The sequence below is a fragment of the Micropterus salmoides genome, unplaced genomic scaffold, assembly GCF_014851395.1.
Source record: "Micropterus salmoides isolate LMB-PRFRI ecotype aquatic unplaced genomic scaffold, ASM1485139v1 Ms_hic_scaffold_1, whole genome shotgun sequence".
Classification (NCBI taxonomy): Eukaryota; Metazoa; Chordata; class Actinopteri; order Centrarchiformes; family Centrarchidae; genus Micropterus; species Micropterus salmoides.
In genome coordinates, this window is record NW_024040040.1 from 66814314 (window position 1) to 66828930 (window position 14617).

Sequence of the window (14617 nt, forward strand, 5' to 3'; positions counted from 1 at the left end):
TAAGCATATTCACAACCAGCACTCTTTAGCTACAGGAAACCATTTCTCAACTACTACATGACTGTCTACAATTTTAAGATTTCACACCTTTGCACATTTGAAAGAGTAGCTAGATAATGTTAATGTAATGTAATTGGTTCTGTATGCTCTGCTCACTCTGGTCAGCTGATTGCTTTGTTATGTGGTGGATTTGTGGTGCTGTTATCACCAATCCTGTATGATGGAGGATGTGTACAGGGGAGTTGCAGAGCACCTTCCGATGACACTATGCGGTACATATACACAGTCAAGCCACACAGGGGCTGTTAGAAACGCAGATACCAATTTAAATGGAATTAGCTCATATTGGCCGATAATATCGTCCAGCAGATAAATCAGTCCTGTATTAACTTGAGGTGTTTCCAACAAATAATAATTCAAAATCTTGATTGTGCGCATGTGTGTGTGGGTCGGCGGGTGGAGGCCCTAAAAGACATTGTGCCCAGGGGCCTCTGACTTCTTAATCCGAGCCTGCGAATGATGCTTGTGATTGACAAGAGAGTCTGTTACACAAGGATGACAATGGAATGAATTTGTAACTGCATGACTGTTTAAAACGAGTCAGATGCTCTGTATAATTAACCAACTTTTTAATCATGATTATCTCAAGTAATTATTGGTAATTAGTAATTAATTGAAAGCAAGTAATTGTTCAGCTCTACTACCAATATGATTTGGGGAAACTTACCCTGGACAAGCTTCAAAATCCTCAATTATCTGACCAATTATTTGGAGTCTTTGTCATAAAAAGTTCCTGAACCTGAACTGGAACAGAGAATTTTATAAGGTGTTTATCATATTATAATGTTATGAATATTTGTTTCCTCTGGGTGTTTCTGCTTTGGTGCGTTCTTCTTAAAATAACTGCAAGTACAGCTTACGTCTCAACACACAAGTTATCCAAAATGAAATGAATAAAATGACATTTTACACACTTTACTGGGATAGAGCAGCAGAACAGTGGTACATAAAATACTTGATTGTTCTGTATGTAACCCAGAATAAATAGTATACTGGGTTAAAAGAGTTTATTATAAGTAAATTTGATATTAAAAGTCATGGAATATTGATGGTAAAAATATGGTGATGTATTTTTGTTAAAACTGTTGTATGTTGCACATGTTATTTGATAAATAACTAAAAGATAATGTTTAGTTAAAAAAACATGTTATGACGAGTTAATGGGTTGTATATGCAACTTGTCTATCTGTGGTGGTTGTGCTGGAGTCTAGGAGTCGGTTTTGATTGGGTGATTCGAGTGGGCATGAGGGGAGTGCATGAGCAGGTGCGGGAGGGGCGAGGTGGAGTGTGTGAGCGGAGTGATGGACAGAGACGAGGAAAAAAGAGTTCGGAGAACTGTGTTAGCTTTGCAGACGAAGTAAAGTGAGAAGTCTTAACTAACGTTCATACCAAGCTGTGGGCTAATTTCGGGATTGTCTACTCGACATTCTGTGCTGGGATTATGTCTGCTAGTTCGTGGGAAGTCGAAGAATCCACCGAGGAGTCTTGATTGACTGTTTCACGGGGTATGTAATGCTGGCTAAATAAAGTAGCACAGTAAGCTACATAGTACATTCATTGGAAAAGTGAACGGACAGTATATCTTCAGTTAGCTAGCAAAGCTAATCAAGTGGACTTATACAATGTTTTCAACGAGGAAACGCTGAAGAAAACCAGATAGCGCTCTGAGCTACCAGGCTGCTCAGAGTTTCTCTGGCCACGTGGGAAAAGGACGCCGAAGGCTCATCTCTTTTGCTCCTGTCTGTCCCCGCTCATGGGCATCGACACTTCGCTCCAGTAGACAGTGACTGACTAAAAGAACTCAGGGCCCTGCCCATACACACTTGCTAGAGGGTAGGAGCGCTACATGTATCATTCTTCTCCCACGTGTTACCTGTCTGTTCTAATTATTTAAAGCTTTATGTCTTTTCTGAATAAAAGCAGGGTGAACACAGGCACAGAGAAGTCCAAACACAAAGTCTTGCTCAGTTATACACAGTCAAAAGAGACCCAAAATCATAATTTACGTGGCCAGATTGGAAATCTTTCCAATATCCAATTCACTCGAACTTGCCGTTGACGCTAGCAAACATCTTCCCTGGGCTTCAGACTCTGGTCTGGAAGATGAGCAGGAAAGCTAACAGCACGTTTTTTGGCTGCTATGTAACGTTAGCTACATTTATTGGAAGTAGCCTAATGTTACTAAGCCGCATGTCTTGTCCAGGGTTGAGGACATCAGGTACAAGCTTATGGGCCTTTCAGACACACCGTGACGACGGCACCGCTGTGCTATAAATCCTATTATTTATTATTATTTACTTGCAAGCTCGCTTGTGCACACACGGCAGTCAAAGTTCAAAATGTGCATTGTGTCATTTAAACACAAAAGACAAACATGCACAATCCTATCTATAATGACTCTGAGGTAATGTGATCAGGGTTTCCCTGTCATTATAAGGTTTAGGTGAGGTGCAAAACAGCTTGAATACTGTGCCATGAATATAAAATCATTGTGCAGTGCATCAAAATTCCCCAGTACATTTCTTTAGCAAGTTTAGCCTTTTGGGTGTTGTTTATTATAATCTGCTCTAGCTTTTCCAACTTCTTGAGATTATCAATATACATGATGAGCTGAATGCAAGTTAGCAAAATAAAGTTTGACATTTTACAACTATAGAGAATAAGAAAATAGTCTTATGACCTGTTGGTATTAAACCTGTTTTGCTGCTTACCACTGACACAAGAAAAGACCATTCAAAAAGAGAAAACAAATTATGTTTTTAAGCATTATGTAAAAGTTGGTTTGATGCATCACTTGACACTTCAAGTGCATCTTTAGACAGTGAAAAAACCTTTATACCAGTATGAGTTCACAGAGATGCAGAAGAATGGGATGTAAAAAGTCACATGCTGAGCTCAGTGTTTATTCAGTATAGAGAAACATGTAAGAAAAGTAGATCAGAAACAATGAATTAAAATCACAGAAATCAGAACGTAAATAAACTTTGTCTTAAATTACATTTTGAATCTCTCTCACTCACTGTCATTCTGTAAGTGACAGTGATACAGCAGTGCTGAGAAACATGTCAGAGAGAAGAAGGATTAGACAGAATGAATGATAAGGAAATGTTTTTTAACAATTACAGTTTGCAACTCACTCACAGTCATTCTGACTCTTTATCTCTGTGTGAACTGAGGCAGGATGTCACACAGTCTGCAGGTGCAGTGAAGGAACAGGAATACATTGAACCTGTGAATGAGGCTGTTTTACTGAACTTGATGAAAAGCAGAGTTAATTATAAGAAGGGAAAACAATAATTTATGAATCAGAATGTTTTTTTCCTGGTTTCTTTCTTCTCTGTTCACTTTTCAGTCAGGTTGCTTCTCTTTGCTGAGACATACAGAACACTGAGACCTGAGAAACTCACATGCATGTTAGTGTTTACCAAACATGAGCATGTAACACATAATCAAGTGGACTGGTAGGATCTGGTACGGACACACAACAGTGGTATAATGATGTTGATTATGAAAAAAGTGTTTTAATGACTTTGATTATTTAGGTGGTTCATTTGGTTAAACTGTGTGTAGAGATGTCCTAGATTTAAATTAGTATTAAAACACAGAGAATGAGTCACCTAACATTTGAAAAAACATCCAAACCTCACAGTAACAACTTAAACTCAATGTATGGCTAGAGACCCCTGGAGGTAAGAGAGAATATATATCTTTTTATAAGTTGGATGAACTGACTCTTTAAAACAGACAGCGGAGGGAGCAGAGAGATGAAGCCTGAATGGGCCACACTGAAGCTTCCCCACTAGAGGACAGTGAAACATCACAGATACTGAATCAGGACGCTAAAACATTTTACCATCCATCACTGAATGTTTACTCAAATCTACCTTTGTTGCTTTATTTTCACTTCTACACAAAATTATTTGCATTTTAGCTCATTTACCCTGGACATTTAATTCATTAAGTATTAGAGGTCCAGATAAAGTTCAGAAAGTGTCAATGCAGATATTGGGGACCGACATCTTTGACTCACAATAGCAACAAACTTTAGATTTTTGTGATTGGTTTTGCATAAGCTATCAATGATGGTCTTTTATTCTGAAAGGCTTCACATTTAGTTAACCTCAACCTGCTCTGCTCCCATATATGACACCAAAAATGGACTAAATTGACATTTGCAGCTCAAAGTTAGGTTAAGCTTCTCTTCATTAAACTGTCTGTGCATCCTCATATCAGCAACATCCCAAATCATCTATTACACTGTGGCACATTTCATCCTCATAGTGACAAGAACTGAGAATGTGAAGAATAAGCCAAAGCAAAAGAACACATTTTAATTTTATTTAAAGCTGGTAAATAACATTATGTTCTGAAAAATTAGCAGACAAGCTGAAATCCAAACCTTTATCACACAAATGTTTCCAACTACAGAGTTGTCCAACAGGTCCATCACTTGTTGTGGAAGCTGGCTGTTAATTTGAATCAGCCACAGGAATTCTTAGAAAAAGTAACATCTAGCAAAGTGTGCTACTTGCAATGTGTGAAATAGTGTATATGGAGTTAAATGTGATGCTTTCAGTTCACTGTCCCTGTTTTGAACAGACTTCAACCAGGACAGGTGCAAACACAGAAGTTGTTTATTTTGTTCAGTTCAAAATAACATTTTCCATAAAAACTTCACAGTTCAGTCCTCACATTCTGTAATATAACTAACTAATATAACTAACTGGAAATAATAAGCTTACATTATAGTTTAAGCAGTAAGATAAGTCACAGACAACCTGACTATCCGCTGATCTAAACAATAAATCACGTCTGAAACGTCGACATGATTCAGTTCAACCTGCCAACACCACCTTCTTCTAAACTTTCTGCTACATGCGGCTGCTGTCTGTGCTGCTGACTCCACCCTGCTGCTGCTACTGGAAACTGAAAAGGAAAACGTTTGGAGTTGTAGGTAAATGGATCCACTTCCTCCACAGCTTCGATCTCTGCGTTGATATTTCAGTCGTCCTACTTTGTTTCCATGAGTCTGGTTCAACTGCATCTGAAGAAAATCACATAAAACTTAAAGTAAAGTTAGAGTTTTAAATTTCACTGTAAATCTGAAGTCGGCCTGTTTTATTGGATGCAGGAGGCTCTAACCTGACTGGACTTCACACCATGTCTTCCTGCTGCTCTGTGTCTTCTGTCTGTGCTGCAGTGACGCTCTTAAAGTCTGAGATGTTCTCATACACAGGATCAGAGTTTAACTGATGGGAGAGACGACAAAATGAGGCTCAATGAACCTCTTTCATTAAACCTGCATATAATTAGAATTCATAAAACATCAAATCAGGTTTAAAAGTGAATTATTTTTTTGACCAAATGCTTAGCCTCTCTCTTTTAAAATTACAAACAATAATGATTAAACTAATAATAATAATATAATATTAGTGTACAATCTAGTCTATCAGTCTAGTCTGAGTTTCCACTGGTTGTCCTCAGTTTGTAGTATGAGGAGATAAATTTTGCTGCCATGATTTGGCATTTGGGCATTTTCCAAAGTAAATAAGAGAGTTTCTGTCTGTCTGATATAATTTGAACTTGAGGTAGATTTGGGAAATGTTTGGGAAGTGTTTTTCTTTTAAGGTTTTATATTTAGGACATGAGGTTAGAAAGTGCAGCTCTGTCTCAACATGTTCTCTGTCAAACTGGGAGCAGTCTCTCTTCTTCTGGTAGCCCTTTTCTTTGGCCAGGCTGTATGTTGTCAACACTTTTCTTAGTTTACTGTGCTCAGCTAATTTGCCAGTGTGAATTCTCTTTTTAGGGTCAGATAACATTGTAATTTGCTTTGTGTTTTGGTTGTTTCTTGCCAGTATTCAGTATATTTATTCTTTTTGCTTGTTGATAATTTGGTCTGCTTGAGTTGGTGTTGCTGTCCTGAGGCTGTTGGGGACTTGTTACTGCAGAGAGCCTGAGGACCAGCTGGCTGATGGGACTCTTCTCTGGTTTCAGCTCCTGGTATGTTAGGGCTTTGTGATGATATGTCTGGGGGTTAACTGATTTTAAGCGATTGTAAAATTTAATTATTGGCCGAGCTCTGCTCTACACAGATTATTTGGTGTTTTTCTCTGCACCTGTAGGATGCTCTTACAGAACTCGCTGTGGAAAGATTCTACAATTGTTTTGTCCCATTTGTCAAATTCAATATTTAGTTGTGGTCCCCAAATTTCCCTGCCATACAGAATAATGGGTTATAGTTATTGCATTGTGAGAGAAAAAAAATTAAATTGTAGATTTTTATATTAGTACTCACTATATTTAAAAATATGTTGGTCACAATGTAACAACCAGTTGTCCGACTCCTCTGGACACTGAAATATAATTTAACTTAACTAGCAGGATGGACAGTATGTGTACGGGACACAGTTAAACACAGTTTAGCTTAAACCTGCTGTTCTCATTGCTCAACAAGTTAGGTATTAATGACACGCAACTAATTAACATTACTCCGTTACTAATTTAGCTAACGTTACGTACACTGCAGCCAAAACCGTTCTTTACAGACCAGTGTTATATTTCAGTGTCCAGAGGAGTCAGACAACTGGTTGTTAAAGTAGGACGCTGGTGACCACGGAGGAGCTGAGGCTACTAAAGTAAATCAGGGATGTAAACTAGTCCTTTAAAGCAATTGAGGAGACATTTCTTTTGGATTTTAATGTGTAAACGAAATGTTTAGTAATTATCCAGAATTTACACAGAAAAAAGATGCATCAAGATGGATCGCTGCCCTCTGAATTGTAATCAAATCGAATTGTGAGGTGCCAAGAGATTTCATTCCTACTGCCCAAAAGTATTCCCATTCAATTACTTTAAAATGTCTTTTTATACGTTTTGTGAAGTGGTTGTCTTTAATCGTCCACTGCATCTGTTAGGGCCTGTCCATAGGCTCGCCATTCATCTGTGACAACATCTGAGCCTCTTCTTACATGATGTTGGTCGGCAACAGGTCTTCTCTTCAGCGATCTTTCACCACCCTGACAACGACTTTTCTTGATGTAATTATGTTGTTTTTTGTGCTAAACTGCAAAATGTTCGAAATTCATACAGATTGTTCATAAAGTGAAGAAACATAAATAAAAGTTGTTTTCCTGCGCAAAATGTGTGTCACTTTACTTAAAGCAAACAATTACGTGTTAGAAGGTCTTATAATTAGTTCATATTATGTCCACCTGTAATATATTATACAGGGATAGATATTTTAACACTTTACTTAAAGCAAACAAAGACATGCTATATAACATTAAACATTACTATAAGCTATTATTCCATTTTATATCACTAATTGTAAATGGTGACTAAAGTGTATTCATAAGGAGGCAGAGTCGGTGGTTATAATGTGTTATGGAACATGGTCAGAGATTCTTGCATTGATATAAACTGGTATTACTATTAGTTATAAAACATTAAATCAAAAGGTCATAATACATTATGAACTTTGCTATAGCGCCTAATGCATGTTTGTAAGTGATTATAACAATTGTTATAATGTCTTATGGACACATTATATCGTGTTATAAATATATGTATAAGTCATTATAGCGATGACCTTCATAGAAAGTGTTACCTTATATACTTGTACTTCTATACGAAAAAAGAAATTAAAGACTATGTTGGCTACTTGTTTTGCAAGCTGGGTTCGCAGTCACTATCCCGACACATCTTATGCCGACATTCAGGCAGCGACTGAAATCTGCTAAACCTGTTGTAAAGACTGTGAAAAGATGGACCAACGAGTCAAAGCTGGAGTTACAGGTCTGCTTTGACTGCACTGACTGAAGTAGTTTTGAGGCTGCAGCCACTGACTTGGATGAACTAACTGACACTGTGACATCCTACATCAGTTTTTGCGAGGACATGTGTGTGCCGACTAAAACCTTCCGCACATACAACAACCAAAAACCCTGGTTCACATAGAAACTCAGGGAGCTTCGTCAGACCAAAGAGGAGGCCTTCAGAAGTGGGAACAGAGTCCTGTACAACCGGGCCAGGAACACACTGATTATAGAGGTCAAAGCAATAAAGAGAGCTACGCTGAAAGCTAGAAAACAGTTTCATAGCCATGGTTCAAATAGGCTATCCCCTGTTCTAGTGTTCAAGTCCCACAGATTAACACATTTCCTGTGGTTTTATAATGGTTAATTTCTTCCTCAAGAATAGAGAAAATATCTGGGTTGTAGTAGGGGGATTCTAATTAGGTATATAGATGGCACACATGTAGACATGTTGCTCAGCACAAAGCATCTTTTTGTTGATTTTCAGAAATATACAAGATTCTTCTTTTTTAATTTACTGTAATGTTCTGGCTCAGTTCTGATTTACACCATATAATCATCTTGTATCACTATTCATTTAGAATTATATATATATATCATGCTAAACTATTATCATGTGATATCTTTAAGAGGTCTCTGATCTTCTACCATGTAGCTACATGAGGCGAGAGCAGGTTTAGCATATGTAATATTTATTTGAGGTCTTTTGTCTCTCTCTCTCTCTCACCTCTATAGGTTCATTTGGTTCTGTGGTGGACCTCAGAGTTTTCTTCTTCCTGGATTGAGTCCAACAACAACAAATACAAATTTTAACATGATAAAATTCACAAAACTAAAACTAAAAGAAGTTTGAAGAATAAAAGAGCGGTGACTGAACTGATGGATTGTGATTGTTTTACCTCATCCACAGATTCAGGAGAAGCAGAGTAATCAGCATCAAGACCACCAGAGTCAACCTGATGATATTCATTATTATTGATGAATTCCCTAAAAATACAGACAGATGTAAGGTCCCTCATTAGCAGGATTATATGAATAAATCACTTTGCCAGGTGATTCTGTCTGTTAGTCAGTCAGTCAGTGTGATCCACCTCTGACATGATGGAGGAAATACAGACAGGACATTTTATTTTCTTATGTGAGTGAGAATGTGTCGATTTTTACATATTAATATGTGAATCAGGTCTGGTGCAGTAAATGTCTGTGTATACAGGTGAATGTAGAAAACTTACCTGCCACAACAATCAGATGTAAGATGGAGTTATGACGTCCTCTTCTGTTCTGGGCTTCACAGTAATAATTCCCACTGTGTTCAGCTCTGAAGTCAGTGATGGTGAAGTTCTGTCCTGATGCTTTTGGTGAGTCTTCATTCTCCTTGTACCAGGTATAATTAGCTGCTGGGTTAGCATCACTGCTGCAGGTCAGAGTCACTGATCTGCCCTCCACTATCTCAGCAGAGGACTCACTGACACAGAGGGAAGCTTTGGAGCATCTGGAAAAGATCAAATAAATGAACAAAAATGAGGACAGATTTGTGTGCTGAAATGAGTAATAGTTTTGAGTGTGGAAGCATCTGAAACTTTGGAGATGGTTTTGTGACTGGCAGCAGGCAGAGTTGTGTGTTGTGGCCTTTTGAGTTATACTCATTAAAATCTTAGAGGAGACCAGAGGAATGTCCCTCATACAAGTTTATGAGTAAACAGAGGTAAGTTATATCACACAAGAATGTTGCAATGTGTTGTAAATACTGCAGTAATGGCCCTGATTGACTATCGAAAAGCAGAGTTGGATATACAGGTATATACTTAGTGATATATTACTGGTTAGTACCAGATAAGATACACTTTATGTCATTTATGTTTTGACATGTATTTGTCACAATTTCTATTTAAAAGAAACATACAAGTGTTTCTACTTTACTGCAGATGACTGATGATGATTGGACTGTTATTTAATTACATGGGGTTCAAAACCTTAGCCCTTCCTACAATCCAAACACGTTTGCCTCTTAACAAAATCCAGTATAGTATATGAACATACAGGTACATCTCAGGTACAAATTAGAATATTGTGTAAATAAAAGATTTTTTAGACATAAAGTGAAAAACTAAAAGCCTTTTATGTTTTAATTTTCATGATTAGCAGCCTTCAGAAGATTGTCAAGCAAAGCCGATTCAAGAACTTGGGGGAGTTTCACAAGGAGTGGACTGAGGCTGCAGTCAGTGCATCAAGAGCCACCAGGCACAGACATGTCCAAGAAATGAGCTACAATATAACAGAACTAATATTCTAATTATTTTTTTTGATTTCCATGAGCTGTAAGCCATAATCATCAAGAGTAAAACAAATAAAGGCCTGAATTTTACTTTATGTGTAGTGAATCTAGACTACATTCACTTTATGACTTCAATTATGGGGAAAAAATAAACCTTTTCACAATATTGAAATTTTCTGAGATGCACAAGTAATTTTGGGGATATAGAGTCGATAACAGGACAGAAGCCTGTGGCCACGCCAGATGTTGGATGCTGGATGTTGTATTTGTGTGGAGCATCTGAAACTTTAGAGGTGGTTTTCTGGATTACTGAAGGTTTGAATCCCCTGAACATCTGTGCAGATTGGCAGACCAATTGTAAATAAATCTGCCTTTTCATCATCTACTGTAGCTGCTCAGTGAACTACAGCAGCAGACTGTGAATGTGAAACAGGCAGAGCTGAAGAAAGTGCATGATCAGCAAAACATTTGACTGGATAATTAAGCTTTAAAAAGTTGTCATTGGCTGCTTGAAGCCTTTTAAATTTGCTGTGTTTTACTCACATTTCACATCAATAAAGACTGATTCAGATTTCTTCCTCCCCAGCTCGTTCTCAGCTGCACAGTAATACTTTCCAGAGTCAGAGGACTGGATGGAGCCGAAGACAAGCTGTGTTTTTGTATTGCGAGGATGAAGGTGGTTTAGATTGCCTTTCTCCTTGTACCAGGTGTAAGTAGCTGCTGGGTTAGCCTCACTGCTGCAGGTCAGAGTCACTGACTGCCCTCCACTATCTCAGCAGAGGGACTCACTGACACAGAGGGAAGCTTTGGAGCATCTGGAAAAGATCAAATAAATGAACAAAAATGAGGACAGATTTGTGTTGTGCTGAAATGAGTAATAGTTTTGAGTGTGGAAGCATCTGAAACTTTGGAGATGGTTTTGTGACTGGCAGCAGGCAGAGTTGTGTGTTGTGGCCTTTTGAGTTATACTCATTAAAATCTAAGAGGAGACCAGAGGAATGTCCCTCATACAAGTTTATGAGTAAACAGAGGTAAGTTATATCACACAAGAATGTTGCAATGTGTTGTAAATACTGCAGTAATGGCCCTGATTGACTATCGAAAAGCAGAGTTGGATATACAGGTATATACTTAGTGATATATTACTGGTTAGTACCAGATAAGATACACTTTATATGTCATTTATGTTTTGACATGTATGTCACAATTGCTATTTAAAAGAAACATACAAGTGTTTCTACTTTACTGCAGATGACTGATGATGATTGGACTGTTATTTAATTACATGGGGTTCAAAACCTTAGCCCTTCCTACAATCCAAACACGTTTGCCTCTTAACAAAATCCAGTATAGTATATGAACATACAGGTACATCTCAGAAAATTAGAATATTGTGTAAATAAAAGATTTTTTAGACATAAAGTGAAAAACTAAAAGCCTTTTATGTTTTAATTTTCATGATTAGCAGCCTTCAGAAGATTGTCAAGCAAAGCCGATTCAAGAACTTGGGGGAGTTTCACAAGGAGTGGACTGAGGCTGCAGTCAGTGCATCAAGAGCCACCAGGCACAGACATGTCCAAGAAATGAGCTACAATATAACAGAACTAATATTCTAATTTTATTTTTTGATTTCCATGAGCTGTAAGCCATAATCATCAAGAGTAAAACAAACAAAGGCCTGAATTTCACTTTATGTGTAGTGAATCTAGACTACATTCACTTTATGACTTCAATTATGGGGAAAAAATAAACCTTTTCACAATACTGAAATTTTCTGAGATGCACAAGTAATTTTGGGGATATAGAGTCGATAACAGGACAGAAGCCTGTGGCCACGCCGATGTTGGATGCTGGATGTTAGAGCTGAAGAAAGTGCATGATTAGCAAAACATTTAACTGGATAATTAAGCTTTAAAAACTTGTCATTGTCTGCTTAAAGCTTTTTAAATTTGCTGTGTTTTACTCACATTTCACATTAATAGGGACTAATACAGATGTCCTCCTCCCCAGATCATTCTCTACTGCACAGTAATACTCTCGAGAGTCAGAGGGCAGGATGGAGCTCAAGATAAGCTGTGGTTCTTTACTGGGAAGATGAAGGTTTGGATTTCCATGATATTTATACCAGGTGTATTAGCTGCTGGGTTAGCATCACTGCTGCAGGTCAGAGTCACTGAACTGCCCTCCACTATCTCAGCAGAGGGACTCACTGACACAGAGGGAAGCTTTGGAGCATCTGGAGGAGAAAACGTGAACAATGTAACATTTCATTTCAAGATGAGGTTGAGTTTTCACAGTGGAGCATAAATGGACAATATTTCATATGAACATAAAGCGGAGGTGCAGCTTGATTTCCTCCTGTATCAGAAACTATATGGGTTCTTGTTACCATGGATACAAGTTGGACACTTTGATACTGAAGCAATGGACTGAAGGAGAGTGGTAATCTTTATGTCCTTTAAGAAGTTTCCTTCATCATTCTCTTTCATTCATTTGTTAGGCTGCAGCTACTGTAGTGTGTGTGTATAAGGGGGTTCACCTAAGGTACATGTTAAATATACCAAAATAGAAGGATGTTCTAAACCTAAAGCACATAAACATCACAGACATAAAGAGTCCGGCAGTGCTGAAGACAGGAGACCAAGCAAACGATCCTGGTTTAGTGTTTTTAGACACCACCATGTCTACTGATGACCTCTAGTGGGTAAACATCAATCAATCAATCAAGACATCAGTACATTCTGAGTTTTATATTACAGTGAAGACAGGGAATAAAAACTAATTATGCAACATGTCTACAATCTCATGGGGAAATGATTTGGTTTTCATCCAGTCCTACAATGAATCACCAAATACCACATTCAAATGAGTTACATGAGTTACATGCAGTTAATGTGCAGTACAATAGGTTAAAGGCTCCACCAGATGGTGTCATGTCAGTGGAAGACTGGATGTAAACTCACACACTGAAGGAGAGCGGGACTTCTCATATCCTCCTACAGCACAGGAAAAACTGTCTGCAGGATCAAAGTAGGCTGAATAAGATGTTCCTTCTGAAATGTTCTGTCCATTCTTGTACCAGATGTAGGAAGGATGACCAGGTGAAGACAACTGCTGTGACACTTCAGCTCTGCCCAGTTAGAAGACTCATAGACCTGTAATCTGCTCACCTGCACCTGGAGATCTGAATAAGGGACAAAAATCTTAATTTTAGATTGAACTGTCAACATATGATGTGAGTAACCTTCATAAGGTGTTGAACACATGAAACTAAATAATAAATATTCAGATGAAATTGTTACCTGTGACAGACAGAGTGACTCCAGGTGAACCAGTATATTTCCCACCTGGTTGGTTTGTTATGAACCTGAACTTGTACTCAGCTGAGTCGCTCTCTCTCAGGTCTGTGATTCTCAGAGTGCAGCAGTTCTCATTAAAGATATACGTCACCCGACCTGAATACTCTGACTTTGTTTTCAGATCCACAATTTCATCACCTTTAAACCAGAATGTTTTCTCAACTGTAGTATCGTTGCCATTTATTCTGGATGGGTATCTGTAGGTGCAGCTCATGTCCACAGTTGATCCTTTGAAGGCACAGATCTCAGTAGAAGTGTACGTCACTCCCCAGTCATTCTGACTCTGTACCACTGTAACACAGAGCACATCAGACAAAAAACATTAATAACTGAATTTAGCAATCAGTTAGTGGATCATACTACCATACGATTTAGGAAATGTAAGTGGACAAAATCCTCAATTATCTGACTGATTATCTGCAGTCATTGTCAAAAAAATTCCTGAACCAAAATAGACAATTTTACAAGGTGTTCATCATATTTTAATGTTACTTCTGGGTGTTTCTGCTTTTGTCCATTAATTCAAAAACAATTAAGCAAAATACCTAAAAGTGCAGCGTATTTCAACACACAAGTAATCCAAACAGAAAATGCATAAAATGACATAACTTTACTAGAATAGAGTAGAACATCAGTAGGCAACATCAAAGACTCACAGATGTTCTGTATCCTTCTTCTCACAAGGTCATTTCTAACTAAAGCTTTATGACCTTTTTATGTTATTTCTGAATGAAACCAGGGTGAACACAGGCACAGAGAAGTCCAAACACAAAAACTTGCTCAGTTATACACAGTCAGTGCAAAGGAAGATGTAGCAGACCGGTGGTGGAACATAAGGTTTGAGATTAGGGGTGTGATGAAAAACTATGGTCAGGAGAACAAGACGAAGAATAGAAGATATAAATAAGAAGATATTTTCACAGCATTTTGAAGAAATATTTGTTGATGAAATATATGGGTGGAGGGTCTGGGGTCCTCCCCCAAAAGATTTTGAGCAAAACCTCTTAATTTCCTGCATTCCGGAGACATTTTCTGCACCAATTTATGGTGGAAATTTCTTTATATAAAGGGAAACAAATTAATTTGGCAGACAATAATTCAAAATATAA

The 14617-nt window shown here is 37.9% G+C and overlaps 1 protein-coding gene and 1 long non-coding RNA gene across 2 annotated transcripts in view; both read right to left on the bottom strand.

Moving 5' to 3' along the window:
- LOC119892631 (Fc receptor-like protein 5) overlaps nucleotides 1-14617 on the bottom strand; it is a 43502-nt gene that overhangs the window by 28134 nt on the left and 751 nt on the right. The window contains 5 exon segments of the mRNA XM_038704815.1: nucleotides 10693-10879; nucleotides 12300-12385; nucleotides 13113-13254; nucleotides 13257-13333; nucleotides 13452-13799. Coding sequence (XP_038560743.1) covers nucleotides 10693-10879; nucleotides 12300-12385; nucleotides 13113-13254; nucleotides 13257-13333; nucleotides 13452-13799 — 840 coding nt within the window.
- LOC119899246 lies at nucleotides 4677-9167 on the bottom strand. The gene is made up of 5 exons (XR_005443759.1): nucleotides 9107-9167; nucleotides 8774-8861; nucleotides 8602-8650; nucleotides 5203-5309; nucleotides 4677-5104 (listed from the first exon to the last, which is right to left on the bottom strand). It is a non-coding gene; the product is annotated as an uncharacterized LOC119899246 (long non-coding RNA).